The sequence below is a fragment of the Saprolegnia diclina genome (assembly GCF_000281045.1).
Source record: "Saprolegnia diclina VS20 unplaced genomic scaffold supercont1.46, whole genome shotgun sequence".
NCBI lineage: Eukaryota > Oomycota > Saprolegniomycetes > Saprolegniales > Saprolegniaceae > Saprolegnia > Saprolegnia diclina.
The window spans coordinates 154309-181334 of NW_008246113.1; the positions used below are offsets into that span (position 1 = coordinate 154309).

At 57.2% G+C, this 27026-nt stretch overlaps 12 protein-coding genes across 12 annotated transcripts; 5 read left to right on the forward strand and 7 right to left on the reverse strand.

Annotated features, from left to right (window-relative positions):
• Positions 1 to 121: 121 nt before the first annotated feature.
• Positions 122 to 3124, reverse strand: SDRG_12037 (hypothetical protein; the record flags this gene model as incomplete). Its single annotated transcript, XM_008618095.1, has 4 exons — positions 3066 to 3124; positions 2163 to 3019; positions 403 to 1215; positions 122 to 130 (listed from the first exon to the last, which is right to left on the reverse strand). The coding sequence occupies exons 2-4, from the start codon at positions 3003 to 3005 to the stop codon at positions 122 to 124; spliced, it is 1665 nt and encodes a 554-aa protein (XP_008616317.1). The 5' UTR covers positions 3006 to 3019; positions 3066 to 3124.
• A 1159-nt stretch (positions 3125 to 4283) lies between these two features.
• SDRG_12038 (hypothetical protein) lies at positions 4284 to 5597 on the forward strand. Its single transcript, XM_008618096.1, has 2 exons — positions 4284 to 4360; positions 4413 to 5597. Exons 1-2 carry the CDS (start codon positions 4334 to 4336, stop codon positions 5370 to 5372), a joined length of 987 nt encoding a protein of 328 aa, XP_008616318.1. The 5' UTR covers positions 4284 to 4333; the 3' UTR covers positions 5373 to 5597.
• A 1007-nt stretch (positions 5598 to 6604) lies between these two features.
• SDRG_12039 (hypothetical protein) lies at positions 6605 to 7762 on the forward strand. The gene has a single exon (XM_008618097.1). The coding sequence runs from the start codon at positions 6654 to 6656 to the stop codon at positions 7371 to 7373; it is 720 nt and encodes a 239-aa protein (XP_008616319.1). The 5' UTR covers positions 6605 to 6653; the 3' UTR covers positions 7374 to 7762.
• A 600-nt stretch (positions 7763 to 8362) lies between these two features.
• Positions 8363 to 9482, reverse strand: SDRG_12040 (hypothetical protein). Its single transcript, XM_008618098.1, has one exon. The coding sequence runs from the start codon at positions 9363 to 9365 to the stop codon at positions 8436 to 8438; it is 930 nt and encodes a 309-aa protein (XP_008616320.1). The 5' UTR covers positions 9366 to 9482; the 3' UTR covers positions 8363 to 8435.
• Positions 9483 to 12393: 2911 nt separating this feature from the next.
• On the forward strand, positions 12394 to 13439 carry SDRG_12041 (hypothetical protein). The gene has a single exon (XM_008618099.1). The coding sequence runs from the start codon at positions 12501 to 12503 to the stop codon at positions 13353 to 13355; it is 855 nt and encodes a 284-aa protein (XP_008616321.1). The 5' UTR covers positions 12394 to 12500; the 3' UTR covers positions 13356 to 13439.
• Positions 13440 to 13904: 465 nt separating this feature from the next.
• On the reverse strand, positions 13905 to 15029 carry SDRG_12042 (hypothetical protein). Its single transcript, XM_008618100.1, has one exon. It carries the CDS (start codon positions 14959 to 14961, stop codon positions 13951 to 13953), a length of 1011 nt encoding a protein of 336 aa, XP_008616322.1. The 5' UTR covers positions 14962 to 15029; the 3' UTR covers positions 13905 to 13950.
• Positions 15030 to 15469: 440 nt separating this feature from the next.
• On the reverse strand, positions 15470 to 16318 carry SDRG_12043 (hypothetical protein). Its single transcript, XM_008618101.1, has one exon. The coding sequence runs from the start codon at positions 16227 to 16229 to the stop codon at positions 15513 to 15515; it is 717 nt and encodes a 238-aa protein (XP_008616323.1). The 5' UTR covers positions 16230 to 16318; the 3' UTR covers positions 15470 to 15512.
• An 846-nt stretch (positions 16319 to 17164) lies between these two features.
• On the reverse strand, positions 17165 to 18200 carry SDRG_12044 (hypothetical protein). Its single transcript, XM_008618102.1, has one exon. The coding sequence runs from the start codon at positions 17996 to 17998 to the stop codon at positions 17213 to 17215; it is 786 nt and encodes a 261-aa protein (XP_008616324.1). The 5' UTR covers positions 17999 to 18200; the 3' UTR covers positions 17165 to 17212.
• A 2008-nt stretch (positions 18201 to 20208) lies between these two features.
• Positions 20209 to 21058, reverse strand: SDRG_12045 (hypothetical protein). The gene has a single exon (XM_008618103.1). It carries the CDS (start codon positions 21014 to 21016, stop codon positions 20279 to 20281), a length of 738 nt encoding a protein of 245 aa, XP_008616325.1. The 5' UTR covers positions 21017 to 21058; the 3' UTR covers positions 20209 to 20278.
• Positions 21059 to 22310: 1252 nt separating this feature from the next.
• Positions 22311 to 23395, reverse strand: SDRG_12046 (hypothetical protein). The gene has a single exon (XM_008618104.1). It carries the CDS (start codon positions 23183 to 23185, stop codon positions 22445 to 22447), a length of 741 nt encoding a protein of 246 aa, XP_008616326.1. The 5' UTR covers positions 23186 to 23395; the 3' UTR covers positions 22311 to 22444.
• A 2135-nt stretch (positions 23396 to 25530) lies between these two features.
• On the forward strand, positions 25531 to 26541 carry SDRG_12047 (hypothetical protein; the record flags this gene model as incomplete). The annotated part of the gene is made up of 3 exons (XM_008618105.1): positions 25531 to 26161; positions 26214 to 26295; positions 26352 to 26541. The coding sequence occupies 3 exons, from the start codon at positions 25531 to 25533 to the stop codon at positions 26539 to 26541; spliced, it is 903 nt and encodes a 300-aa protein (XP_008616327.1).
• A 24-nt stretch (positions 26542 to 26565) lies between these two features.
• Positions 26566 to 26902, forward strand: SDRG_12048 (hypothetical protein; the record flags this gene model as incomplete). Its single annotated transcript, XM_008618106.1, has 2 exons — positions 26566 to 26675; positions 26701 to 26902. The coding sequence occupies 2 exons, from the start codon at positions 26566 to 26568 to the stop codon at positions 26900 to 26902; spliced, it is 312 nt and encodes a 103-aa protein (XP_008616328.1).
• Between the last annotated feature and the right edge of the window lie 124 nt (positions 26903 to 27026).

A 27026-nucleotide genomic window follows, 5' to 3' on the forward strand; every position in this document is an offset into this window, starting at 1 on the left:
ATAGATATATAGATAGATAGATAGATAGATAGATAGATAGATAGATAGATAGATAGATAGATAGATAGATAGATAGATAGATAGATAGATAGATAGATAGATCTTACGTTACTTGCGTTCATTAAGGCAGCTAGCAACTTTGAGGGAAACACCTCGTTGGGGTGCATCTCGCTCGAGTGCGCTGCTTGTCGATGCGCCTTGACGGAGTGGCGACTCAGGTCCAAAGGCACAATCGAAGATGTCGATGGCGTCGCTCGCGACAGGCACTGCGCTACGACGTATATCACGTGGCATGTCATCGCCGCGCCATGACGGGCGCGAATGCATCCTCTCGGGAGCAGCGTCGGTCGAATCGGGGCGACAAAGGGCGTGGACTCCATCATACACCAATATCGGTGGCACCACCACGACGGCGACGCCAACCGCGACGGCGCCCGCTGCAACGGCAACGCCGACACCAAGGACACCCGCGACGGTCTTGGTCACAAACCGGACAGGCGCGATCGGGCCAAAGGCCCAATGCGTCGAGCGCACGCATGCGACCGGCAGACACAGCGCATGGTTGTGGTCAGCCCACTTGATGCGGCAGCGCCAGCAAAAATCGTAGTGGCAATACGTGCACTTCATGTGGCTGCAACCGCCGTCTTTCTCGATGGTCGTCGAACACTGTGGGCAGCGCTGCGCAGCGTGCGAGTGGCACCACGAGCGATACTGTCGGTCGCACTGCGGCCATCGATGGTAGGCGTCGCCGCAGTCGCGACACGACGACTGCTGGCAGCTCGGACAGTCGACGCGGCGCTTGTTCATCTTCTTGTTCTTGTGGGAGGTTGCCGTCGGCAGCAGCTGGCCGCACTGCGGTCGCGGGCAGTATCGATGGCCGCGCTGACGGAGCTCGTACGACGTGAGGAACTGAATGTACTTTTGGAGATAGCTTGGGGACACAAACTGGGCGAGCACGGCCCGTGCAATCGGTTGCCGGCACTGGCCGGGGCACACGAGTTGGTGCGGCGCGACGTCACCATCCGCAATCTTGTGAATCAAGTACGAGCCAAAGCAGTTGCTGCAGCAGTTGGTGTCACAGCGTTGGCAGCGGTGGGCACGCTCAACGGGTCGGTCTTCGAGGCAGATGACACATAGCGCAGTGACTGGCAGAGTGACGAGGTGGTCGCTATCACCGCTGACATTGTTTTCCGCGTCGTCCAGTGGGATCGTGGGCTAGAGACGAATGATTGAGTGAGCCCAAATATGTCAATGAACAAAGGGCAATGTACGAGGAATGGTGGTGGGCGTCGACACGGAGGGCGGACCATCGGTTCGATGAGAGAGTCGAGAGAGGATGTGGGACCTTGGAGGCCAAATGAACACTGACCTTCTGGCCCGAGGACCAGAATGCTGGACGACCAACATTCACTTTTGGATTTGCTGCTGAATTGGCAACCCGATTTACAACCACACAGCATTGGTGAGTTGCGTGACATTCCTGTAGAAATAGATATCGTATACCATATGGTATGCATTGCTACAGGTTTCCCGGCCCTCCTGGCAGTCGAGCGAGGACTTTTTTTGCTCGTCTTGGTGACACTCGCAAAGCTCGAGCGGTGTAAATGAGCCAGTCAAACGTCAATTACGAAGAGGAAAGGGGAGGAGGGGATGATCGATGGCAGTTGAAATCTCTGTGCTCTAGAAACGTGCCAGAAAAGTGCTAATCTGTCTGTGTTTCCGGATTTTCCGCATAAAAAGTGGGGCGTTGGAGGGTCAAGTTCAGTCAAAGCATCTTTCGACACGATTGCAAACGTCATGGATGATACGCAGGCATGCAACGAGCTGCACACAACACTCGACTTTACCTGATATTGGTACCAAGCGAAACAAATGACGCCATGACCTTTCTCCAAATCACGCACGGGCTATAGCCTCGGATCTGGTTGAAGGACCTGTGTCTTACGTACCAGTATTGGAGAGCTTTTTTGTCGGTCAAGAAAAAAATGCAGTATGTATATTGCCAGCGTTTTGATCCAAACTAGCTTCTAGTACCATCCTCACCGCCTTTACAAGCGCGAAAGCAATGGAAACCGGGGCGATTCACTTCATGGGGCGCTGTCGAGACGATGTACTATCAACGGGATCCCTCTCAATTGTCACCGGCACCGTTCGGTAGGAACAGCGCTCTCGACGCGTGTCGCCGACGTAGTGTTGGGGGCGGTCGGGGGACGGCGATATCGCGCACGATGATAGGCGTCGAAGATGGGCACGACGATAATGGCGATGCCCACAATAAATGCTCCGGCGACAAGGCCGACGCCAGCGACCACGGTGCCAAACACAGTTTTGGTCACGAACCGAACCGGTGCGACTGGGCCATAGAGCCAATGGTCGGAGCGTATGCACATCCGCGGCCAGCAGAGCGCGAGTCGATGGTCGCTCATGGTGATGCCGCAGCGCCAGCAAAACTCATTGTAGCAGTACGCACATTCCATGCGATGACAACCGTCGATCTTTTGAATCACCATCGTGCACAGCGGGCAGCGCTGCGCGTCGTGCGCGTCGCACCACGCCTTGAACTCGACGTTGCAGTTCGGTCGCTCATGGTACACGCCGCCGCAGTCGAGGCACGACGACTGCCGACAGCTCTCACAGTCGAGCCGGCGACTGTTTTTGCTGTGTGCGGTGCATAGCACCTGGCCGCACTCGGGCCGCGGGCAATACCAGTAGCCGGTCTGGCGCCGCTTGGACGCAAGCACGAGGCGGTCGTATTTTTCGAAGAGACTCGTGGACAGGACGACGACAAGCACGAGCCGTGGGATCGGTCGCCGGCAATGGCCGGGGCACACGAGCTGGTGGGGCGCAACATCGCCGTGCTCAATCTTGTGCGTCACGTACTCGCGGAAGCATTCAACGCAGCAGTTGGTATCGCACTCACGACAGTGGCGGGCATGTTTGGTTGGTCGTTCGTCGAGGCAGATAGCGCATTTTGCGGACGTTTTTAGTGTTTGGTAGAAATTCATTGTACGTCGATGGTCTATGACCGTTCGGTGAGATCATGTCCGGTCTACAGAAGGATGTACATATAGACTAGTTCGTTGGTATGTGGAGGTCGGAGGACAAGGCAGGGAATGGTTCGTGGCCTTTTGCTCGAAATGGAAACTGAGGACACGAACGACTGACACCAATGGTCATCACCGAAGAACACACTCCGAATGATGGATGGGTCGAGAGAGACAGGTAAGAAGCTTCAACATTCAAGATTATTCGACGTTGCTCCACTATGTTCATACTGAAAGGAGGTCGTTTTCAGAAAGACTCCAACCTACAGCGAGTGCTGCCTGTTTCACCTGTACCTTGTACGCTTTACACCCGGCAATGTCCTGTCTACTAGCCATAGTTGGCCTGACAGCAAGTGGTCGTAGAGTCATTCAGCAAATGGCAAATTGTTTTGCTGACACCAGAACGTAATCACATCAGAATGATGGTGGTACCATCACTCCTGCTAGAATACTCCAACTTTGACCATCTTGCGAGTGGGCACACGAGAAACACTGCGTCGGCGCCAAGAGCGCGCAAATGAGCCAGCTTGGTCCAGCGGGCAGTGGTGCAATCAACACGTAGCTCTACATGAGCAACAAGCGCTGCTGTCGAATAAACAATACGTGCTCGGTCGTCACCTTGTCGTTGTTGTTGTCGCAAGAGTCGATGCTTGCGTGGAACTGGTGCCGTGAATAGTTGATCAGTCGAGTCCAACGGCTCTCCTTGTGGCCGTGTATCGACGAGTCCAACGACGGATATCATATCAACTTGATTGTTCGGTGCCTCTCAAAGTATTTTTCAGGGTGCTTTGCATTCGTGCGACAGAAACTGCCACCTGTTGGCAGGACACGCTCGAAGCACCGTCTCCGTCTCCTGCGTTTGGTGAATCGCAGGAGACCGAGACGGTGGCTCAAGCGTGCCGAATCCGAGCACCCACAACACAATTCTTCGTGGCGAGCAGCAAAAATAGATAAAACAATTTTTCCCCTCATTTCCTCTGCAAAAACAAACATTAAACATTAAAACACTAACAATGGTCGTCTCCGCACGTCTCGGATCCCAACACATCCCGATCATACAAAAATCGGATATGAAGAAACAGACGAGAATATTCATTCATGCCATTGACGGTGATTGTCAACTCGCCGCCCAATCTCACCGGAATCGCTCGCTTTTGGCGCATCTGTCAGTTCTTATATAGATAGATAGATAGGCCGCCCAATCTCACCGGAATCGCTCGCTTTTGGCGCATCTGTCAGTTCTTATCACGCGCCCTCGGCCTCACATCCGTGTCACGCCACTAGATGCCATGGTGCCCCCTTGCCACCCGTACCCTGTACGCTCTCTAACCTCTATAGACACGTATATCTCACGTGATCCAAACGTAGAAGAACGCCTCGTCGTCTTTGGTTGTCTTGTTCGATGAAGCCGACGTCGCGCGGTGGCACCGTGCCACGTCCGAGCCGCATAAAATCTGCTTGATCTGCCTCGACGATCAACCCATGGCGCGCGCCCATCAATGTTTGCACTGCGACGCCAGCATCTGCAACGACTGCTTTCGCCAGTATTTGACGCACAAAATACAAAATGGTCAAGTCGCATACCAGCAGCTCGTGTGCCCCGGCCATTGCCGACGACCAATTCTTCGGGACACGATCCAGCAAATCGTGTCCCCCAGTCTTTTTCAGAAATACACTCGGTTCCTCCAAGCGATGGAGCACCGCGAGGCGGGTCAAGGCTACTGCCCTCGGCCGCAGTGTGGCCACCCGCTCTTGTCGCCGCCGTCGCACCAAAGCAAGCGCCGCGTCCACTGTGTGAGTTGCCAGCAGTCGTCGTGCCGCGACTGCGGCGAGGCGTACCACCGATGGCCGCAGTGCGACCGCGAGTACCGTCTCTGGTGCCGTACGCACGCGGCGCAGCGCTGCCCATCGTGTTCGGCGACGATTCAGAAAAACGGCGGCTGCAGCCACATGAAGTGCACCAACTGCCAACACCACTTTTGCTGGCGCTGTCACGCTGCGTGGAAAGACCACAGCGAAGCGCTGTGGTGGCCCCTCGCGTGCGTGCGTTCCAAGCACTGGGTCTTTGGCCCGACAGCACCCGTCCGGCTCGTCACCAAGACGGTCGCGGCCACGGTAGGCGCAAGCGCGGTCGTTGCTGCGGGGGCCGTCGTCGCCGGCGTCGTCGTCGGCCTCGCTGCCGTCGTGGTGCCACCACTGGCTGTCTATTGCGGCATCCGCGCGCTCCGTCGCGACCCGGAACAAGGCCCCGTCATCAACAGTCGAGAGTACCGCCGCCAGCAGCGCGCCACCCGTCGTGGTCGCCAGGGTCCTCCGCCACTCCACTAGGTCGTTTCAAGTGTCCACGTGGTTGGCGTTGGTTGTCAACGGCTCATATTCTGTTGTCTTCTAGTCCCATACCATTCTTGTCTTCACCCGTGCGTCACAAACTTCTAACGTCTTGCAGAACGACATTGCAGGACGGAGACAATAATGTTTTCTCAATGGTCTCTACGTATGCAAAGTCTTTGTGTAACAGCGAAGATAACGCGAAACACGTTCATATATATATAATGGCAGCGGCGCCAGGCTCGCAAATACCAGCAGCATTTGCTACACGGCGCACGTGGCCGGTAGCATATCCTGCGAATCGCGCGCGAGTTTTGTCAGCCTCGATTACGCCCTCACAACGAAATAAGAACGCCCAACATCATTTTCTTATTCAAAAGGATCCGTTGATATAGTCGACATCGTTCGACAGCAAAGACGCGAGTCGCCGCCAAAGCGCTCGGTCGAGTTGTTGGTCACTGGTCATTCACCATGCATTGAGGATCGCTTTGCAGTCGCGACAACGACGTTGGCGTGCGTCCAACAACGTCGAGATGGATGGCGTCGATCCCCCTCTTATAACGTCGGTGGTCACACCGCGGTCGCTGAGTGACACGCCGAACGTTCCAGAAATCGCTCGCAAGAAGCCGCTTCTTGGTGGTCGGCGCCAGGCTACTCACGTGTTACACTATCATAGACAGAGGGGGTCGGTACCTGCGACTGCGCGCCACCCAAAAGGAGACCCATGAGCGCTGAAGACGCGGCCGCGCGGGCCAGCGACGACGCACAACAGACGCGCCCTGCGGCTGCCACGTCACGGACCGACTTCAGACGGCACGCCACATCAAAATTTGAGTCGCCTCGAACTTCGAACTTCGATGCGTTGAACCGGCGTGTCAAAAAGACACGACTGATGTGGAGCGACCATTGCACACTGCGGCGCAGTCCCAACCCACGCAGCACGTCCATGTGCACGCGACGTGTCGAGCATTCGAAGCGATTGTAGTACGCGCATGGCGGGCGCGGTGCCACTGCCTCCGTCATCGTCCGATCAAATTTTACTACATTTATAATGACTTATCAAGCAGCGAGCTGTATCAACTCGAAAACGCATTCATTCACAGTATCAAATCTACCACAGAGGATACCAAATATCAGCGCTTCCGAGTCGATAATTCCGGGCTGAAATTCGGATATTCGGACACCCAATTCAGCCGGGTTGTCCGTAATTATGGTGCTGCGACGAGCGGTGGGTCCACACATTTGCGACTGCAACCGCCCCAGGAGTGACCGATACCTCCGATGCCTGCACGAAGTTGTACGCGGCGCCGCGGCCCGCCAGCCTTCCGCAACGCTGACCGATGTGGCGCCGTCGGCCTGACTGGTCCACGTGACACATCGAAGTTCGAAGTGAATGGAAGATCCAACAGATTGCCGCGTCAAAGTGCAATTTCGAGCATGCTGCTGCTACCGTCCGAGAGCGGCGAAGACGTCGTGTACGTTCACTACCACGAGCTCAACGCGTTCGAGTCGCCGCGCGCCTTCACACCGTCAAGCGCCGTCGACCGCGCGTGCCTCCTCTGCCACGAAAGTGTGGCCACGCTGCACGGCGATTTGGCCGACGTCGTCGACAACTTTGTCCATTGCGCAGGCTGCAACAGCTACTACTGCCATGGCTGCCTCCAGGACTACTTGGGCCACAAGATCGAGACGCGTCAGGTTCTGCCGAGCCAGCTCGTGTGCCCGGGCGCGTGTCAGCAACCGCTGCCGGCGACGACGCTGCAAGTGCACATGCGGCGCAGCGACTTTGCAAAGTACAATGCGCTCTTGACGCTGCCAAGCCCGTCCAACGAAGCGCTTGTGTGCCCACGACCGGGCTGCGGCTGCCCGCTCAAGCGCACCGAGCGTGGCCGCAAGGTGCACTGCCCTGCGTGCGGCTTGAACTCGTGTTACAACTGCGGCCGTCGCTTTCATTATTGGCCGCTTTGCCGCGCGCCCTTTGCGCGCTGCTGGCCCCACTGACACCACGATGCTGCACGTAATCGTATCCCTACGTCGCTACGCACGGCCGATTCTTGCTTCCACGCGATCCAAAATCCCTGCCCGCCAACCTTCCATCGCTCATTGTGCTGTGCGCAACACAAACGGTCGTCGCATCGACATCCGTTCTACTATCCATCAATATCCAAGTATCCGTTCATCCCATCCTCCAATTATCCATCCAGGCATCCAGTTATCCATGTACAATCTGCAATCGTCGAGCGCGAGGTCGACGTGCGTCGCACACGTAGCCTCGATCAACTTGCACGCAACCCTGAAGCGGCGACTCGTCGCATTTAAAAAAATCCCTTTATCTATCTACGTATCCAAGTATCCTTCCATCCAGGAATCCATATGTATTTCATTGCCCATCGAGCTATCCATACAATAGAATCTGCAAGCGAGCCGGTAAGCAGTGAGGTAAACAATCGTACGCACTCCTCGACGGTGATCCGACTGGAGCTTTGCCCTAGACCCTGGCAGACTAGTCTCGAATACTGTCTAGCTGTATAAGTCCGCTAACTGGCGAACTTAGACATTAATACAGCTACACAGTACTAGTACTACATGCTATTCTCTAATACTGTAGTATTAGAGAATAGCCTGCCAGGCAAGAGGATACAACAAATTTTGTTTTCAACTCAATCGCGAGCCCCGACCAAGCGCCCTCAGCTTGACGTACCAGCCAAACTTCACGAGCGCACTAGGAAGTCCACCATCTTCACTATATAATTGCATGTTAATAACTCATTTCAACAACAACTTTTGTCGCGTCCTCTTGTCTCCATGTTGAAGATGACCAAGCGAACCATTACGCCAAGCGTGGTGGAGGGGCACTTGCAGCGTGCGTCACGCGCGTACACTGCACGCGTCGCGACATTACTGCCGGCCGCAACACCCACTCGGTTCTTTGGCGCGAGCACAAAGGACCGTTCTCTTGCCACCACTCGCGCGTAAGCTAGTACACGGACTAGGTACCGTAAACACAACCCCGCGCGTTGATAGACAATATTGACAATAAATATGAAAAAACTGCAACGACGATTACGCCTGTCGCCGCGCACTCGTGGTCGTGCTCGACGTCGACGCGTTCGAGGTCGTCCGGCGCAGCTGCGTCGGCTTGACCATGTGCCGGTCCTGCATCAGGAGCAGAATCGAGCTCCGGGTCTGGTGGTACGACGGGTCGTACAGCGGCTTGCGCACCGAGACGTTCAGGTGTGTGTTGATATTGGGCGTGAACGTGCACTCGACGAGCTCGAGCTGCACCTTCAATCGAAGCAGCTTCTCGTTGCGCTCTTGGAGGTACGTGGCCGAGTAGAGCCGAGTCTCGATCGGCGGCAGCGGCCGCGTCGGCTCGTTCGTTGTCGGATGGAACGCATACGCCTGGCGCTTGGCCTCAAGGCGCGCGAGGCGGTCTTGGTGGTACGTCGGGCTATACAGGCGCGCGACGATCGTCAGCGTCGCGGGCTCGTCGGCCACACTGTCTGCCTTGTCGTCGTCGTCGTCGTTGGCGGCGCGGGCGGCGATCGCCGGGCGAAACGTGCACTCGACCGCATAGATGCGGTCGCGGGCCTCGGCAAGGCGCTCGTCGCGCTTCTGGTGGTAGTCGGGCTGGTACAGCCGCTCAAAGACGCTGCGCCACTGGGCGCCTTCGGGAATCATAAAGGTCGTCGTCGTCGTCTCGTCGTTGTCATTGTCGTCGTGGCGACGGCGACGGCTGCTGCGCGTGGCAGGGTAGTACATGGCGGCGAGGTCGTGCGACGCCGACGTCGAGACGGTCGAGGCCGTGTCGGACCGGTCCCTATACTCATGCTTGGTCACGAGCGCGTCCGTGGTGGGCTTTAGCGGGCGGTCGCCGGACGCGTCGTACCGAGGGCCCCACTCGTCGGCGGAGGGCAGCGCCGCCGGGCTTGGCCGGCCGTCCATCGAGTACTTGCGCGTGAGGAGCGCGACGACGAAGGGCATCGAGAGCATGCTGGAGCTGTACAGTACTTGGTCTATGCACTTGCTGGGAAAGCTAGAAATGGCAGCTGATCGCAATGGTATCTTCCTGGGTATAAACAGGAGGCGCCATCTGGGTTAAACCTTCGGGCCAATCAGATGCGCGCCGGCTTACGATGTGGCCAATGAGCGACGGGAGCGTACCCAATCGCACCCAGAGAACTTCAAGTTCGCGCGCTTGTGGCCGACGCCGGAGAAAAACGCACGCGTTTAACGTCAAACGCGAGGTGATCGCGGATGGCCACGGCTTGTCGAGTATTGGAGCGTGGTCTGAGTCGATGGTGGATGTCCTTATAGGGAAAAAGGCCAAGGGAGAGCGACGACGACGACGATGAAGCGATCTGCGTGCATTGCGTCAGGACCGCACGTTGCGAGTGTAACGGTTGCGACGCACCATAGCCGTCCATTTGCGATCGCAGCTCGGTCGATTTCGAAGCTTGGAGCATAGCTTCCACTTGTATCTGGTTGGATGCGATCGTACATCGCTTGCCCACATACGGGCCGAGAGGGATGGGTTAAACGTATATAAACACGGCTGGACGACGGGGTCGGTCGACACTGCAGAGAGGCAGTATATTTTGTATCGACGTCAACACGTCCTTGGCCGTTGCATGCGACTCGAAAGCAATGGACCACGTGGGTTTTGTTGGGGTACGTTTAACCAAGGCGTTTGCCGCACGCGTTAAAATGCCACGTTCGCGCTCGCCGAGTTCGCGCACTTTTGTGGGAGGATGCAAGCTTCCACTGGCGCGATCATATTCGTTACGCCAATGTCGCAAGACCGTTCTCTACCGACGAGAGCCCGGCGGCTTGCCGTCCATGTCCCAGGCAACACGCAACACGCAACACGGTGGGCCACATGTACACCGTACACGGCCCTCGTACATGATATCAAATTCGCACCGTCGAGACGGTGCAGTTGGTCCTGTTCAAGTCGCTCAAACCTCGAACGACGACGACGCACGAGATGCGTGAAGAGCTGACGCCATCGCATTCGAGGTTGAGTCGAGCAGATCCGGCTTCTAGATTCCTCGACGATGGCACTCCTCGTGTCCACGCCACCGCCACCAGTGTTGACGCAAATACCAAGCACACTCTCGTCCTCGTCGCTTTGCGCTGTCCATGCATCGGGTTTTATTCCAAGTTCATTGGCTCGCGCCACCGATCTCGACGGCGGTACTTGGCCAGTAGCGAGGGTCGAGGCGACAAAGACAGCCGCCCGTGCACATATTTCACGTCCTCTTATGCAGTCGGCGGTCGCCCAGATTGAAAGTAGCTAGTAGGGCAGCACCTCTGCGCTCGACGCACAGCAGCTCCCACGTGGCGCTGTAGAATTTACTGGAAGCCGAGGCGCCGTTGCGCATCGCGGCGTATCCGGATAGATAGGAGCGCGTTTGGGCCTGCCACGTATCGACGAGATCTCGCAGTCAAGCGCAGGTTGTAGTCCGTCCACACGAGTTGACGACTGCTGGGCTGGGACCTCCGGCTCGAGATTGGGCACGATTGACTTTGCAAGCTGGCAAAGGGCAGATGCCGTGACCACCGGCGTGTCATCTTTGCTCGGTTGACACCGGCTACTGTACGCTCGGATTTGCCGAGAAGCGTGGGTGCCAGTTTGTTTTTCGCAACCGTTGTTGCTGCTGGCTACTGGATCAAAGCGCAAGACCTTGCCTCGTCTGGAGACTATCCAAGGGCGACGCCTCGCCGTGCAGTGTACCTGAATTTGGCACGTAGCAGTCGACCCACTTGTCGACAGAGATTGTGGACGACGTTCGGTCTGTGATCCGTGGCAACCTTGCGAACAAGGTGATTTGATGGCGCAGATCATAAGTGTCGATTCGACCAATCAGGATGTGTTTGGACCCCATTTTTGGCAAATCGGATTTCGGCAAAGGAGATGAAATAGTGTTATTAAGTATCGAGCAATCTACAGCTAAATCAAGCCCTTGTGCGGTGTTTCCAGCTAGTTCTTCGCAAAGCAGGAGTACGCACTGGTCAGAGCAACAAATTAGTGCAGTGTATTGGCAACGAAATGGTGTTGTGGCAACTGATTGCTCGAATAGGGATTGACCCAAGAAATGGTGTACTTCTTTGAAATACTGTAACTCGTCTTGGATTGGCAGTTCATTTGCACAAACGTTGTCAAGGCACTTCCTGAGAGAGGCAATGCTGTTCGTGTACATGTCGTACCAGTGTACCGCGGTGGCGAGAATGGAAGTCTTATCAGTACTAGTGTAGTCCAGCAATAGTGGGCTCGTCGACTTGGTGACGTACTCGCGATACGTTGGTGAGAACCAGCGAGAACAAGCCAAGGGAGCACCCGTTGTTTGTCGGGAGCCAAAATGTTGGTGCCAAACTGCACGGATCAAGACCCACGGCTCCTTAAACCCGTCCTAAACTGGTGGTTTGGGCTGTGGGAAAGACACTCGCTCGTTGTCGCAATCTGCGTGTCGAAATTTTGGCCGCGTTCGAGCTGGTCGTGTTGTGTCGCGTTCAAAGCCCCAAACTCTTGTGCTCTTAAAGCGAAAAGCGGGGCTCCCTTTTTCTCGAATCAAGTTGTAATAACGGAGCAAAACCCCCAAGCAAGTGTGCGTCGGCCAGCAAAACGACCCACACCAGAGCAAAAGATGTGGCATTTTAGACTCGACACTGCTCCAATGTATTGCATGGCTAATGACGCCCAACCTATCGTTGGTGAGACTCTTCCTCGGTCTCGTTCGATGCAACGGCTTCAACTGCAGAGTCCTCGTCGCATGCCTCGTGTACTAGATACCTAGTACACTAAGCAACGTCGTAAGTACCGGCGATGGCACTCGACAAAGGTTCACTTTTGTTTTGGTTTTTCGCCTGGACTCTTTAACATGGATTTACATTGGCAGCGTCCATCGATGCATGGTCGCGTCGCTGCGCAGCTTGCCACCGTTGCAAGCAAGAAGCTCTTGACAACGGTAAGAAGCTCAAGACAACGGTAAAGAAGACGCCTATGTTCCCTCCAAAAACCCAGAAACCGCACCCCGAAACCTTCGATTTTGGATCGCGAAGCTTTGCGCGAGCCGTTATGACACTGCTTCTGGGTCGACTACTTTTCAAACAACAACACCCGTGGCGATGGACGAGCTCTGCAACATTTGCTTTGAACCGAGCCACGTGGCGTCCGCGGTCTGGCGCTGCGACTCGTGCCCGGCGGTCGCGTGCCTCCGCTGCATGCGCCACTATGTGCGTCACAAGGTCAATGGCGGCCAAGTGACAACCGGCCAGCTCGTGTGCCCGGGCCCGTGCCGGTCGCCGCTTGCCAACGTCGAGCTCTTTATGCAGCCGAGCTTGTTTGTCAAGTACACGCGGTTTCTCAACACGCAGCTCGAGATCCAGCAAGGCACGCGCTACTGCCCACGCCCGACGTGCGGCGCGCCTCTGAATATGGACAAGTCGTCGTCCGCCAAGCGCCGCGTCTACTGTGCGACCTGCGACACGGAGAGTTGCTTTGAGTGCGGCGACCTCTTCCACGCGTGGCCAGTCTGCAAGGACCGACGCTTTCGCAAGTATTGCGACCGCCATGCCGTGCAGACGTGTGCGCGCTGCCAATGGCCGATCGAGAAGCACGGCGGGTGTAACCACATGACGTGCCTGCGGTGCGGCCACGAGTTTTGTTGGCTCTGCCTCGCCGAGTGGGGCGAGCACTCGAAAGTGCACTGCCTTCCACTCGCCATGCTGCATTCGAAACACATTTTGTACGGCCCGACCGCGCCGATCCGCTTTGTGACCAAGTCGGTGCTCGCAACCGTCGCGACGGGGTCGGCGCTGGTCGTGGGCTCGGTCGCCGCGGGCCTCGCGGTGACGGGCGCCAGTGTCCTCGCGTGCGCGGCCGTGTTTGTTGTACCGCCCATCGCCCTCACCAAGCACCTCAAGAAGAAGACCAAGCTGAAACAGCAGCGCCAAGCAAGCCATGCCACGGCCGCGGCCTGAGCGAATCGATGCTGGATTATGTGACCTGAACATTTCATTTGTATCTTGAATGCACCACTACCCGTCCCTTTTGTGTGCTGGCGACTCGAACTCGTTGGTGAATCCGGCAAAGCTCTGTTTTACCAAGGGCATGCCGTATGCCCAAGGTAGATCAGGCAGCAGGCATCCCTTATGAGCAGCGCATGATGGCCGCGCACATATATAGTTGAACGAAGTGTCTTCGACATGTATGCTAGCTAACATTCGAGCTGTCGTCGCGTCATGATGGCTCCGAATGGTTACCCTAGCCCTACCCGACCCTAGTCTGTGATCAACCGCTTCCGATCACGATACATGGTTGGGGACCATTTCATTTATCCCTGCAATGGACGCGACTAGGAACTGCCGGTGCCAAAGACGAAACATTCATGAAGCGCTTGCACACAACAGGCAAGGACGCTGGTGGCGTGCAGTCCGTGTTTAGGCTCTTCTGGAGTCGGGTGCGGTATGGTACAGTGCCACTTCAAGGGTAGTACCTGCACCTTGCGTCGGCAAACCACTAAGGTCGAGCAAACGAGGGATATGAGTTTGGATTCATATGCAAGCGGAATGCATGCTAGGACAACGTCTCACTGCAGAGACCGGTGACATGCTGTATCGGGACACGGCACAGCGGGCATGACGTCGCTTGATCGATCCAATGACCGATGCATCCTGCGTGGAAGAGATGCTTGCAAGACGTCACGACAATGACGCCGGCTTGGCGAAGCTCGCTCGCGCCAAAGAGCACGAGGCAGATGGGACACGCAGCGTTGTTCACGGCGTCGTTCGGGGCGATGCTCAGCGGTACTGCCAGCACGCACGTTGCCTCGCGCGACGTGTCTTCACTAGGCTGTGGCGGCGCCGCTGTCGGGATGAGACCAGCACAACTCGCTTGGTCGGCGGTCTCGTCGGCAAGTTTCTTTGATGTCGCAGCACCGGTGGCTTCGGGCAGAGGCGGTAGCTGGTTCAAGTCGGGGGCCGACGCGACCTCAATGTCTAGCGCCTCGGGGGCGGACGGCGTCGGGCCGTTCTCGGGCAGCACTTCGTTCATGGTGGCGACTGGGGCCGTGGGTACGCGCTGGGTCCGCTCCAGCGGCAGCACAATGCCGAGCGACGGTAGCACAATAACCTTGCGTACGGTCTGGACGAGCACGCGGACTTCCGAGATGGCCGATCGGTGCGGGTCCATGAGATGGATGCGCGTATGTAAGAGCGCAAAGAAGAAATCTTGGTAGAGGCGAATGCGCTTCTGCACGCGTTTGTGGCTCGTCGACGCAAAGAGCGTCGTGGGCAACTCGATGCGCAGCACCGGCAGCAGCAATCGCACGTACTCGGGGTCGGCTTTGAGCGCTTTTGCATGCTGGACGAGGTCGGCGCGCAGCGCAATCAGCTTGGAGTGGCGGAGCGTGACGTCCCACCACACCTTGTGCAGCGGGCAGAGCAATGTGATCATGTATTCTGTGTGCACGTCGTAGCTTCGGAGTGTGTTGAGGCGTGGCGTGATAGCGATTTGGAGCGGTGAGACGAGCTCGAGAGGCTCCTGCTCGTTGCTGCTACTCGCCTGCACCGACGGCGACGACGACATGCTGCTACGATGCTGCTCTGTCGTTTCTAGCACCAGCTGGCGCCACGCCCGTCACAAACCCCGTTTTTCCGGCGCAATCTCGGATAATCACACCGTAAAAAGACGTTTCCCATATGACCTTTTCAGCCAATCACATTGCGTCATACATGTCAAGCCACATTGCCGCCTTTGCCGTGGGCATTCGCCAAGTACACGTCCCTCTCTGGATGCACGCACCTGTCGGCGATGATTGTCTGCGGTCTTGGTGCCGATCGTCCACCGATACAATATGAATCGGAGCACCTCGCATACGTCGCAATGACTTGATAAATGTATGCGACGCAGATGGCGGGCGTGGATTGGCTGCAATAATGCCAGCCTGTCGTGTCTTTTTCCGTCTAGAAAAACGCAACTGCAATCTCGGATAGTGGATAGTCTTCTTGTTGATGTTACACCAAGAGCGGCTTTGGCGCTCGTCAAATGGGACCTGAATCGATCGCACGACATGCTTTCCACATACAACGTAGACGACTACGACACATGATGTATATTGCATTTGCTTAAAAACTAGTTTAATCATTGTACAAGCCCGTAATGTGGGCAATGTGGTCTCGACAGAGCGGGCACGTTGTTTTTGCAAGGCCAATCCAGCTGTCAATGCACGACGCATGGAAGAGATGGTCGCACGACGTCTTGACGATATGGCCCGCAGTCTGAAACTCATCGTGCGTGAAGGCGACAAGGCAGATCGTGCAGTCGTTGTTGAAGAGCGCTGCGATCGCCGGCGCTTCCGAGAGCGGGACGCCGACCGGGATGTCATCGTCCATCTCGGGCGCAGTGCCAACCGGCGGCAATGGCGGTGCGTCCTCAGCCGGGTTATACGGCGTGCGCAAAAAGGTCTGAACGAGGACAACCAGGTCGCGCACGACCGTGTGCGACTGCCGGCGCGATGCGAGGTGCAACTTGGCGCTGAGCAAGTTGCCAAAGAAGGCCTGAAAACCGCGGATGCGCTCGGTTTGGACACGGATCGAGGACGACGAGAGGCGGCGCCGCGGAAACCACGCCGAGGGCACGACCGTCGAGAGAGCCTCGGCGAACGTGTGCTTTTCCCACTGCAATGAGAGCTGGAGGCTGCAGAGGCGGTCGTAGAACGAGCGGATCTTGGAGTAGCGCGCTAGGATGGTCCACCACTGGCCCATGACGGGGCAGATGAGCGCGATGCGGTACATGACGACGCCCTTCTCGACGTACGCTTCGATGCGGACGCGCTCGACCCCGTTCAGATCCATGCTGAGCTGTGACCTTGGAGCCCAATTGGCAATTGCGCCCGTGACTCACCTTGCGGGTGGCGCCGGCTCTGTGGGTGCACCTTTTTTTCTAAAAAAACGCAACTTGCTGACTCCGGGTTGTGTGATTCGTGGGCGTTTGTCCTACCCTGGCTTACTTCACATGGCATCGCAGTCCTCTGTCTGCGGCCGTGCTGTCAATAAAGATCCAAGAACAGCGGCGCCAGGGTCGACACGAAGGCGACAAAAGTGCACCCACAGTTAGGATGGTGTCCCAGCTGAAATACAGCTTCGACCAGAGTATCACACTTGTCTAGCTCTTGTCGGCCTACCGTGACATCGTCAGTGTCATTCCCCACAGTATAGGTAGATGGTGGTGTCATAAACAGACCGATGGACTATACACCGACCTGTCAAGACCCGTTGGACTCGTTATCACCGAATCTTAAAGTTGGGTCAAGGAAGAGGGGCAGACAGAGTCTGCGAGTATGTAGCTACTAGACCGAGTCTAGTAACCATGAGTATCATTGCATTGCTAGTGTTTTTTTCGCTACACAATAGGACAGGACAAGCTTGGCGGTCGAATTCATGCACTGTCGACGTCTGTGCCGAATTTACGTGCTCGATGGTCGTGGGACCAGATACGGCGTCTGGCTTTGCGTCACCGGTGCTGTTTTAGATGCGAGATCTGATCAGCGAGTGCCATCGTGTCACTTTACACCACTACTAGACGGTCAATGCTACCAGTACACCACCGGTGGCGCAACAAGGGGTAGGGTTTTGCAACGCTTTGCATCTGCATCGTCGTACGGACTCGACCGACCGTCAACATCTAATCCGTGTCTAATCTGGTACTACGTCACATTGGATCTGGTAACGACGACGACACGGTGTGCCACTCCAGTTTCCACTTACTAGTACTCGTATCTTCCACAACATTGGACAAAAATGCTTGTATAAATAGTACAATAAGTTAAAAGGTACGACTACATGTAGAGGCCGACCATGGCATCGACGTGGTCTCGGCAAATGGGGCACGACGGTTGCGACTGCATCCACTTGGCAAGGCACCCTTGGTGAAACACATGGCTGCAGCGCGTCTTGACGACGACGCCGGGAACCGAGAGGTCGGCTTCACTGAACGGCGCGAGGCAGATGCTGCAGTCGACATGGTCGGGGCAGCGGACGATGGCCGGCACCTTTTCGTAGCTGACCGTGAGCATCGCCGGCGCGGCCATGAACGACTGGACGACGTTGACGAGCTGGACCCAGAGCGCGGGCAGGTTGCTGGCGTCGTGCGCCAAGTCGATGAGGTGGATCTTCGAGTCGACGAGGCGGCAAAAGAAGACACGGAACGCCTTGGTGCGCTCAGCGACGACCCACGACGCCTCCGAGTCGAGGCGCTTGGGCGGAAACGGCGTGTCGAGCAGCCACGCCAGCTGCAAGAGGAGCTCGCGGGCGAGGCGGTCCTTGAGCTTCGGGTGCGTTTGGTTGTACGCTGCAAAGAGCGACGCGAGCGACGTGCGGAAGGCCAGCACGGCCGAGTAGCGCGTCGATAGCGTCCAGTCGCGCTTGGTGACGGGGCAGCGAAGGCGAACGTTGTACGCCGTGTGCTTGGCGAGGTACCCGGCCTCGGTCGCACTCGTCGTTGTCGAGACCACGACGTCGTCCTCCATCTTGGGCGAGAACGGCGCTTGATGGTCCTCGTCAAACGAGGCCATGGGCGAGAGCGCGCGCACGTCGACCTTGCTCAAGCTGCTTCGTAGCGCCATGAGAGTGTAGTTGATTGGTGTTGGGTTTTCGGAAGCGAGTTGAAAAGTGAGGCCAGCTGGCTGTGCAGTGACGCCACTGGTCCGGCTTTGTGCCCGGACTTGAGGTTTCGAGAGATTCGAGCGAAAAAAGTGGATTCGCCCGCCCGTGCGACAGCGGCTCTTGCCGACGATCGCAACAGCGACGACCAAGCGCGCAGACAGGCGGTACGCGCGGAGGTGTCGATACTGACGTCGAGTGCGGAGGCACCGGAAGGCATGCAGCGCGCAACGCCTGGCGCCGCGCGGCCGGCGTCGACTACATAGTACCGGCGTTGAATGTGCGTACGACCCTTCCGTGTCGCAGGCGGATGACTGCCAACAGTGCCACCTCTGCTTGGTTTTCTCACCGTTTCACACGGTGCTTTTAGTGTTTTACACGTACGTGTGTTTTCTATGCATATCACACATATACTGCACGCGTGGGAAATTTGTGAAAAGGAGCCATCAAGCCTCTCAGCGCCGTGTGAGGACCCTTCATACGAGCACGCAGCGATAGCAAGATGCATACGTTTTCAAGGGACCTCGTACGCGGTGCAAGGACATCGGGAAGTGGAGATTCAATCGTGTGAAAAACACGTTTCGCACGTGTGCTATGTGAAAGAACACATTTCACATGTGGGCAACCCAGTGCAATGTGATGGCTTGTACCGCAATAAGTTCGAGATTCGATCGTCGTCGGGCGTCGCATCTGGCGCTCGAACCAGCTTCTGAGCGCTGCGAACAAGCGCGCAATTGCCTCCAGCACACGCCAGTGGAGGTGGATATGCTGTGCCCGCCGCCCGTTGGGTGGGCCCGACGCGCTGCGGCGTGTGGCCACTGCCGCCGCCAGCGACGGGACAGTTGAATCTCAGGGGGCAGCTCGCGGTTCTTTGGGACGGCACGGGCTCGGCGGTCGGTGGCTACTCGCGGTATGACATCCACCTACACTTGCACTTGGTACGAGCGATCGAACGCCGCCTTCTTCTCGAGCCAACCATGGAGATTCGAGTCCATACTGCGCACCAGCACCGTGCATGACGACGATGGTTCGTCAAATCTGATCGTCTTGGCTGCGAAAAGGAACCAAGCGCATTGGGAGAGTTTGACTTCAGCAGCAGCAAGCGTACACATACAACAACACCAACAACAGCGCAGTCGAAAAGAAGCGCGCGGGCTGCCGCAACAAAAAGAAAAACGAACGCGCAAGAAGCTAGCATGGGAGGAACAGCGATAGAAGGCTGGTGAATACAGTAGCAGGTACCAGGTACTAGAGTGCTGCCCCAGAGCGTTGCTCAATCGGCGTTGTCTCTGACTCGCGTACAATACGTGAAGCGGGAGGAGATCCACGTGGACGCGCAGAGCTGACGCGCAGCTATGTACGACATGCAGCTGGCTCATATTATCGCCGCATCTGATCCATGCACGGTAGTACCTCAACGCGGCAAGCTCCACTGGCAAAGAGTAGCTACGTATCCCTGACGAGGCTGGTAAACCAAGGTGGTCGGACCAAAATCCTCCGAGATTGAGCGCCGCCGAATCATCAACCTCGGAACACTGCCGTTGTTGAGCAAACAACGATGCTGCGCGGTATACTGTGCGCAAGGTGGGGGCGAAGGCGCAGTGAAACCCAAGTTCTGGACTGGTGTTGGACATGTACCAGACTGCGATCAGATGTGTACCAGATACACACGCCCGCTCGTTGCAGTTGGGACCGAATGCCCACTCTTTTCATTCTGATCTCAATGGGCCTCACCAGCCGCCAGTGTGAATGTGTTTGCTCAAGCTGTTTGCTCAGTTTCAAATATGCTGTGCACGCGCCAACCTTCCTTTGTGCGTGCTAGTCGGCATCACCGACGACTCGGTTCGTGTTGTGTTTGAACTCAATATGGTGCTCGGGTTAGCTGCGATCGCGAGCCGGTGCAAAAGCGGCTCCAAAGCTGCTCGTTTCACGCAACTAGGCGCCCAGAGAGGTTGTACTAGTAGCTCCAACGCTGCGCAAAGTTGACTAAGAGATAATGGGAGAAGCGCACGAAGATGCGACGACCACGTTGGTACACCTTTCGAGGTTTGGTACCGAACGTGTCGCTCGTTCATTAGAATGGCTTTCGAATGGCACGTCCTCATCGGCTGTCGTGATGAGGTTATGGGTAGCATTGATGGTATATTGTCGCTTTGGCGTGGGCACGACGCAGTCTGCTGTGTCCAAATGAGATGATTGAGTTTGAGTAAATTAAAAAATAACATCAAGTAGCCGCCAAGAAGCTAGACGGACACGGCAGCCGACAAGAAGAGACCGACGATCGACTCGATGCGGTGGCGGCAGATGGGGCACGTCGCCGCCGTCTCCATCCACTCGGCGATGCAGCCTTGGTGAAACACATGCGTGCACTGCGTCTCGACGACGACACCGGGGATACCAAAGTCGTCACGGCTAAATGGCACAAGGCAAATGCTGCACTCGGTCTCATTCGGCAGGCTCGTGCGCGACTGAAAGGCCATCGAGAGCATCGATGGGGGTACTTCGAGGAACGCTTGCGCGAGCGCAATGTACGTGGCCCAAACGGGCGGCAGCGCCGAGGCCGACGCGAGCTGGAAGAGGTGCGCTTTCGTGTCGAGAACTCTGTCGCAAAAGGTGCGGAATGCAATGCAGCGCTCGTCAATGACCCAGCCCGCCTCCGGGTCGAGGCGCTTGGGCGGAAACGGCGTCTCGAGAAGGCTCGCGAGCTGCAGCAAGAGCGGGTCGTCGCCGCGCGCATACGACGCATACAGCTTCTGCAGCGCGGTGCGGAAGGCAAGCATGGCCGAGTAGCGCTTCGTGACGCTCCAGCGGCGGCGCGTGACGGGGCAGACGAGCATCACGTGGTACTGCACGTACTTGCCGGCGTAGCCCGCGGCCTTGGTGCCAATGGACGTCCGGACGCGTGCGTCGGGCGAGGCCGGCGGCGCGGCCAGCAGCGGCGCGAACGCAATCGACGGCGACGGTGCTGCAATCGTCGTCATGGTGCTCGGGTGGTTCGATTGCGAAAATGGGTTTGCCAAGCTGGCGTTACGATATTTTATAGGGCCCCTACGGGGTCCTACGAAAAGGCTGCCATGCAAATGGCGTTTCTATGGACGCGCCACCATGTTTCTGGCTCGAGAAGAGAAGCAACCCGCAGGTCGGCCTGCTGTACATAGCCAGCGATACGCGCAACGATAGCGCCTGCCGAGGAATGACGCACGGGGTGTCTCTTGGACCCTCGAATTTTTACACTTGCGATGCGGGTCTGACTGTCTTCAGTGCGTTGGACGATGCTACGATTGAGCGACGTATAGTAGTCTTATCTCGATGCAATACAATTGTACAAAAGTACGTGCAAGGGGCCATCGATCTTGGATTAGCGAAGGCTCTCTTTGGAAGTCTTTCCCGGGTGCACTGTGGCTTCCACACGACAGGATTCGGTGGGGTGGGGGTGGGGGACCTACCGAAAGAGAAAAACAGCCTGGCCATGGTCCACACTGCAGATTCCTTGCAGTTGGGGCGATGGACTCGTCGCATCAAGTCACTTGTTAGGAATCTCATATTGCTTGCGCGTAGCGCGCCATTTCGCTCGCACGTTGACGCAGGCGCAATCACACGATGCATTGACGGCCGAGACCAGCAAAGGCTCCTCGAAATGCTGTGCCAACGCGAAAGCACCCTGGGATGGTCGAGGCCGTCTCCAAGCGCCACGTCATGGGGTCTTGTCCGCATCCTCGCGGCGATGGCATCCAGTCTGCATTCGAATCGACATCGTCGAAGGACCTGCAAGACGAGATGGACCACGCCAAGTTCACACAACAGGACCCTACGACACTGTGGGCGCTCTCGTGCCTAGCGTCATCGCTGCTGACATCAGTATCGACGATTGCGCTTGCATCATCGTTTTCAAGTGGTCCTCACCGGCGCTTCCGTAGCGACAGTGGGCGCTTGGGTGGAGCTACACTGTGTTGACGTCTTCGATGCGACGGCCCAAGCGCGGCAAGCCGTCGAGTAGTGGACACACTGTGTTTGGTCCTCACTGAGCTCGACCAGTCGTCTCTCACGGCTCCAGCGCACTGCGCGGAAGCGACGGGTGCGTGGCTGCGAGGCTTGGATCGTTTTGAGCCACTGCAAACAGATAGGAAGATAGATAGATAGATAGATAGATAGTGTCGCATTTCTCAGCCGTAGAGCTCCTGGTTCATCGCGTATTCGGACGAAGCGGCAATGATTGCGTCGACCAGCATCTCTCTTCCAAGCTCCGACTTGCGTGCCCATACGTACGGCCTACTAGCCTCGTGCGGAGGTTGCTACTGCAATGCATGGTATGGTATCGAAACCTCGGCATCGAGACGACAAGACACAGCGTTGACAAGTCAAACGGTCGTTGAAATAAGATTAAATACGAGACGAGAAGCACCACGCTTCTAATCGCTGTGGGCTTCGTACAGCGCCGTGATCTGCGAGATCGGGCCGCGGCAGACAGGGCACGTCATGGCGCGGTTGCACCAGTCGTGGAGGCAGTCGCGGTGAAAACAATGGCCGCACGGCAACTTCAGAATCGCACCTGCCACCGCCAAGTCTGCGTGCTCGAACGCATCGAGGCAGATCGTGCAGTCATCGTCGCCAACGAGGCACGTCGGCGCGGGTTCAAACACCACACGCCGCACGTCTTCTGGCACAGCAAGAAACGTCGCGAGCGCCTCCTCCATGGCGGTGGCGCCCGACGCCCGGACGTCCGTGTAGAGCGCAAGCAGGTGGCCGACAAAGGCTTCAAACCCCTTGATGCGCGCCGCAATCACATGCGGCTTTTCCGCGTCCATGTGTTTTTTTGGGAACGGCAAACCCAGTGCCTCCTCCAAGTGCACACTGGCCACCGCGTTCATGTGGGCCAGCGTCATTGTCCGGAAGGCGAGCATCTCCGAGTAGCGCTTGGCGACGCGCCAAGTGCGGTGCGTAACAGGGCAGGTGAGGCCCATGTCATACTGCACGTAGTACCCGAAGAAGGTCTGCCCCGACCCGATCGAGACCTCCACGTCGACGGTGGGCACGCTCGCCGACGTGTGCAAGTGGGTGGGCGACGGTGACGGCGACGGCAGCGACGAGGCGAGCGACTTGGCCATCGCCAGGAACGGTAGCTCTTCGCACGACGGTGATTTTTGCATCATGCTTATACTAGTCGACGAAGAAGAGGAAGGGAAGAGAGGGCGGCGCGCTGTGCAGAACCAAACCAAACAAAGAATGAGCTCTTCGACGAAGAACGAGATGCGGGAGACAGGGCGATCCGAGTTGCGACACGGACCCGCTTGATTTCTGTGGATTTAGACGACCCACTACAATCGCGCAAAGTGATTGGCCATTTTTGGCGGGACAAGCACTGTCCCAGCGAATGTCGATGAAAAAGGCTGGTTTCTTGAACTAAGCGTGCGGTCGACGGCCACTCACGCGCGTTCTCGTGGCAGAGACCGCCACACGGCACCAAGCATGCCACCACACGGTTCGATGAATGGCCGTCGCGCGTGCGAGAGATGTGGCTGGCGTGGGGACCGGTCGCCAGTCCATCCACTTTCTTTGGTGTCGCTGCTGTTGTTTCAGGTATGACACTGGTGTGGCGCGGCCGAGGACGGGCAACTGCGCCGATCTTGCGTGCGTGGTACGAACGGCCGTCGGGCAAGAGACTAGGTAGGACTACGTTGTTGGTCGAAGCCTTCTAGAAAGGCGAGGTATAGTTGCAGCTCTACTTCACCACCCGCTGTCGCCACAGACCGCAATTCAGCGTCCGAGTCCGTCGCGTCGATCGAGCGCGGATCGGACCGATACCAACACCAACTGCGTCATTGTTTTCGCTACAAGAGTGTACCTAGGAGTAGCAACCGTAGGTAACGTCATCGACCACATCGCTGCATTGTCAGCAGCTGCAGCAGGGTACCCTAAACTGTTTCTGGAGGTGGATTTTCGACTCAGAGCGTGTAGTGCTTGGCATCATCAGCGGTGAGGCGTACCAGTAGCCATGTTGAAGGCGAGGCGTATGGAGGGCGCAAACCGGGACGAGGTGGTCACGAAGCCCGGCGTCGTGGCGCAGGGCGTGCATCACTTGGAAGAGACTCATCGCTTGGGTACTTAGCGGTAAGTGATGAAGATCATGGTATTGATTGAGCCATGTGAAGATGCAGCTAGTTTCCAGCGATGCGCTCGTGAAACCAAGTGCATCTCGGTGGCTCTAGCCCCTCTGGCGTGAAGGGCTTGACGCCGAGCGACGCCTCGCCATGATAGCCCTGTTACTAAATATCTATGGAACCTTGTGCATCAGCGGTAGGATATGGCACAAACACGCTGCGGATACCCGTTGCGGCTCAGCCTGGTCAAGGAAAAGGTAGTTGTAGGACTTTGTTGATGGGCGTTTTGCTGGCCTCGGGCGACACCACATACCTTGTCCGTGTCGTTGAACGCTGCCGTGCTTGTAGTACCTCGAGCAAAGCGATGCAATTGCACGCGTTATTTCCACCGTCGACGCCGCGCCTTATCAGCAGCCAACGTGAGGTGGGTACGAGGAACGCTGGACGATTCAAGACCAGTCGACGATATCGGATGCCACAGGGCTCGGGCGCACCGACCCCGGCACGCACCATCGTTCGCAGGCTCGCCCACGCGCTACGCAAATGTATGACCTTTTGTGCAAATCCAACGGCAGGTTTATCGCTTGCAGTCCACGGTACTTTTTAATTGCTGTACTATCTCAGACGGTCACACTGCAATCTCACGTTGCGACAAGACTGTCGTTGCACGGAGCAGCACAATGTGTGTTGCTTGGCCCAATGCGACGCTGCACTTTGCTTGCACACCATCCCAGCGACTTGGACTAGTCTAGTGTGCTCGCGAGCTGCTACCTCGTACGATCGACGTGGTGGCAAGGAAGTAGACAATAGATCCAATCTGGAATAACTCATTTCAACAACAGATCCATTCTGGCCACGCCGAGGTAGGCTGCATAGCGTCTGTTCATCCCCCTGTACCAGGTAGCCCAAAGTCAATCAAATACCAAGGACTTGGTTGCCAATGGCACATGTCTTACCTCCCGAGAGGTGGACCCTACTGCGGTAGAGTTCTCGCCGTCGCTTCAACAAGGCGCTGCCCGGACGGGCGAGAGATGGAACGAGCCGATCGCGAACACTGCTCATCTCTGCAGTTTGGGACGAGCCCTAGCAGCCCTAGTACCTATATAAATATATATATACCTTGTCGCTACTTATCGACGATGTGGTCCATTTCGCAGCTTACGGCGGACTGCAAGCGTGAGCTTGCACTTGCCCTCAACGTCGCGCGGTGTGGCGCAAACATGCCCGCGATTGGTCGAAAACCAGCCAATCAACGCGCGTGGCATGGCTGTCCGGATACACATCCGGATACCTCGGCAAGTCGCATCATGCACCACAAAACCCGGCAACCTCTCAAACTGAATATCAATTGTGAATGGAAATTGCGTTGACTTTGGATTAGCGGCAATCGATCGACGATGAACCACCTCCTTGCGCGTGGCCTCCGCGCCCTTCCGCTTCGCCGCATGGCGACGACCACCCGGTCGGCCTCGAGCATCGGCGACGTCCTTGATGGCGCCGTGGCGAACCTGCCCCACCGCGAAGCGCTCCGCGTCTTCTCGAGCGGCGAGCGCGACGCCGACCTCCGCATGAGTTATGTCGAGCTCAACAAGTACGTCGACGAGCTCGCGAGCGGCTTCATCGACCTGCAGCTCAAGCACGGCGACACGATTGCGCTCTGGCTGCCCAACAACCTCGAGCACGTGCTTGCGCAGTTTGCCGCGGCCAAGGTCGGCTTGACGGTCGCGTCGATCGACCGCTCGATTGCGACCGCGGACGAGCTCGCGTATGTGCTCAAGGACTCGAAGGCAACTGCGCTCATGTACGAGAACAAGATTGAGCGCCGCGACCATGCGTCTGTCGCGCTCAAGGTCTACGAGGAGCAGGACCGCAAGAGCCCGCTGCACACGCTCATCACGACGTCGATCGACCCGACCGACGGCGTCTTGCAGTTCCAGCACATCCTTGTGAACGCGCTCGAGCGCCACGTCGTTGCCGGCCGCCGCAGCCAGGTCGACGCCACGACCGCCGCCGTCATTCCGTACACGAGTACGCTTCATCTCGACCATTTGCATGCAAGCCGCTCAATGGTCTTACGTAGGCAACAATGGCCAGCAGCCGACGCGTGGCACGCTCCTCACGCACGGCGACATCCTCAAGATGGCCCAAGAGTTGGCGTCTTCGTACGTGCCATCTTGGCATGCATCTGTCAACACTCATGATGCTGGCAACCCCGTAGGCTCAAGCTGACGTCGAACGACAAGGTCGCCATGTCCGAGGTCCCGGCCGGCTTCCTCGTCGCGTCGGTCGCGGCCGCCTTGAAGAACGCGCAGGTAATTGTCGCGTCCGTCGACCGCATGGAGCACGCCCTCAAGGTCGAGAAGGCCAACGTCATTGGCAACACGGACGGCCACTTCACGCGCGCGTAAACTGCATGTAGATGATTGCTAACAATGAAACTTACAGCCGTCTTCTCGTCGTCTCCTGGCCGAGCGCTCTTGCGCACGCTGCGCTGGGAGTCCATCTCGGCCGTGAGTCTCTACTTTGCCTCGACGTTTCTCTCGTTGCTGCAGTCGATCCTAATCAAGTCGATTCTGCAAGTCCTCACGGGCGACGTCGGCCGTTGGTATTGCGTCGGGCTACGTGCTCGCCGTCCTACTCACACTCGTGACGCTTCTCTCGGTCACCGCGATCGACTATGGTCTCGACCGGTCGCCCACGACGCGAGGACCGGACGACCAGAGCGGCCAAGGCCATGGGCGACAGACCGACCCAAGTGCGACCGACTGACGTGCCTCCCAACACCCGGCGTTGGCTTGGCGTGCTCGCTGTCTTGTGGCGGCGGGTGGCCACAATCTTGCCCGACTCCTTCCACCAAGATACACCGCCATCGCCGCGCGCGTGCTCCTGTCCG

Excerpts from the sequence above, each read along its gene's own strand:
- SDRG_12038 (XM_008618096.1), top strand. The coding sequence starts at position 4,334 with ATGGTGCCCCCTTGCCACCCGTACCCT. Across the intron at positions 4,361-4,412 it reads CCCCTTGCCACCCGTACCCT|AAGAACGCCTCGTCGTCTTT; the intron begins GTACGCTCTCTA and ends ATCCAAACGTAG.
- SDRG_12039 (XM_008618097.1), top strand. The coding sequence starts at position 6,654 with ATGCCTGCACGAAGTTGTACGCGGCGCCGCGGCCCGCCAGCCTTCCGC.
- SDRG_12040 (XM_008618098.1), bottom strand. The coding sequence starts at position 9,365 with ATGCTCTCGATGCCCTTCGTCGTCGCGCTCCTCACGCGCAAGTACTCG.
- SDRG_12041 (XM_008618099.1), top strand. The coding sequence starts at position 12,501 with ATGGACGAGCTCTGCAACATTTGCTTTGAACCGAGCCACGTGGCGTCC.
- SDRG_12042 (XM_008618100.1), bottom strand. The coding sequence starts at position 14,961 with ATGTCGTCGTCGCCGTCGGTGCAGGCGAGTAGCAGCAACGAGCAGGAG.
- SDRG_12043 (XM_008618101.1), bottom strand. The coding sequence starts at position 16,229 with ATGGATCTGAACGGGGTCGAGCGCGTCCGCATCGAAGCGTACGTCGAG.
- SDRG_12044 (XM_008618102.1), bottom strand. The coding sequence starts at position 17,998 with ATGGCGCTACGAAGCAGCTTGAGCAAGGTCGACGTGCGCGCGCTCTCG.
- SDRG_12045 (XM_008618103.1), bottom strand. The coding sequence starts at position 21,016 with ATGACGACGATTGCAGCACCGTCGCCGTCGATTGCGTTCGCGCCGCTG.
- SDRG_12046 (XM_008618104.1), bottom strand. The coding sequence starts at position 23,185 with ATGATGCAAAAATCACCGTCGTGCGAAGAGCTACCGTTCCTGGCGATG.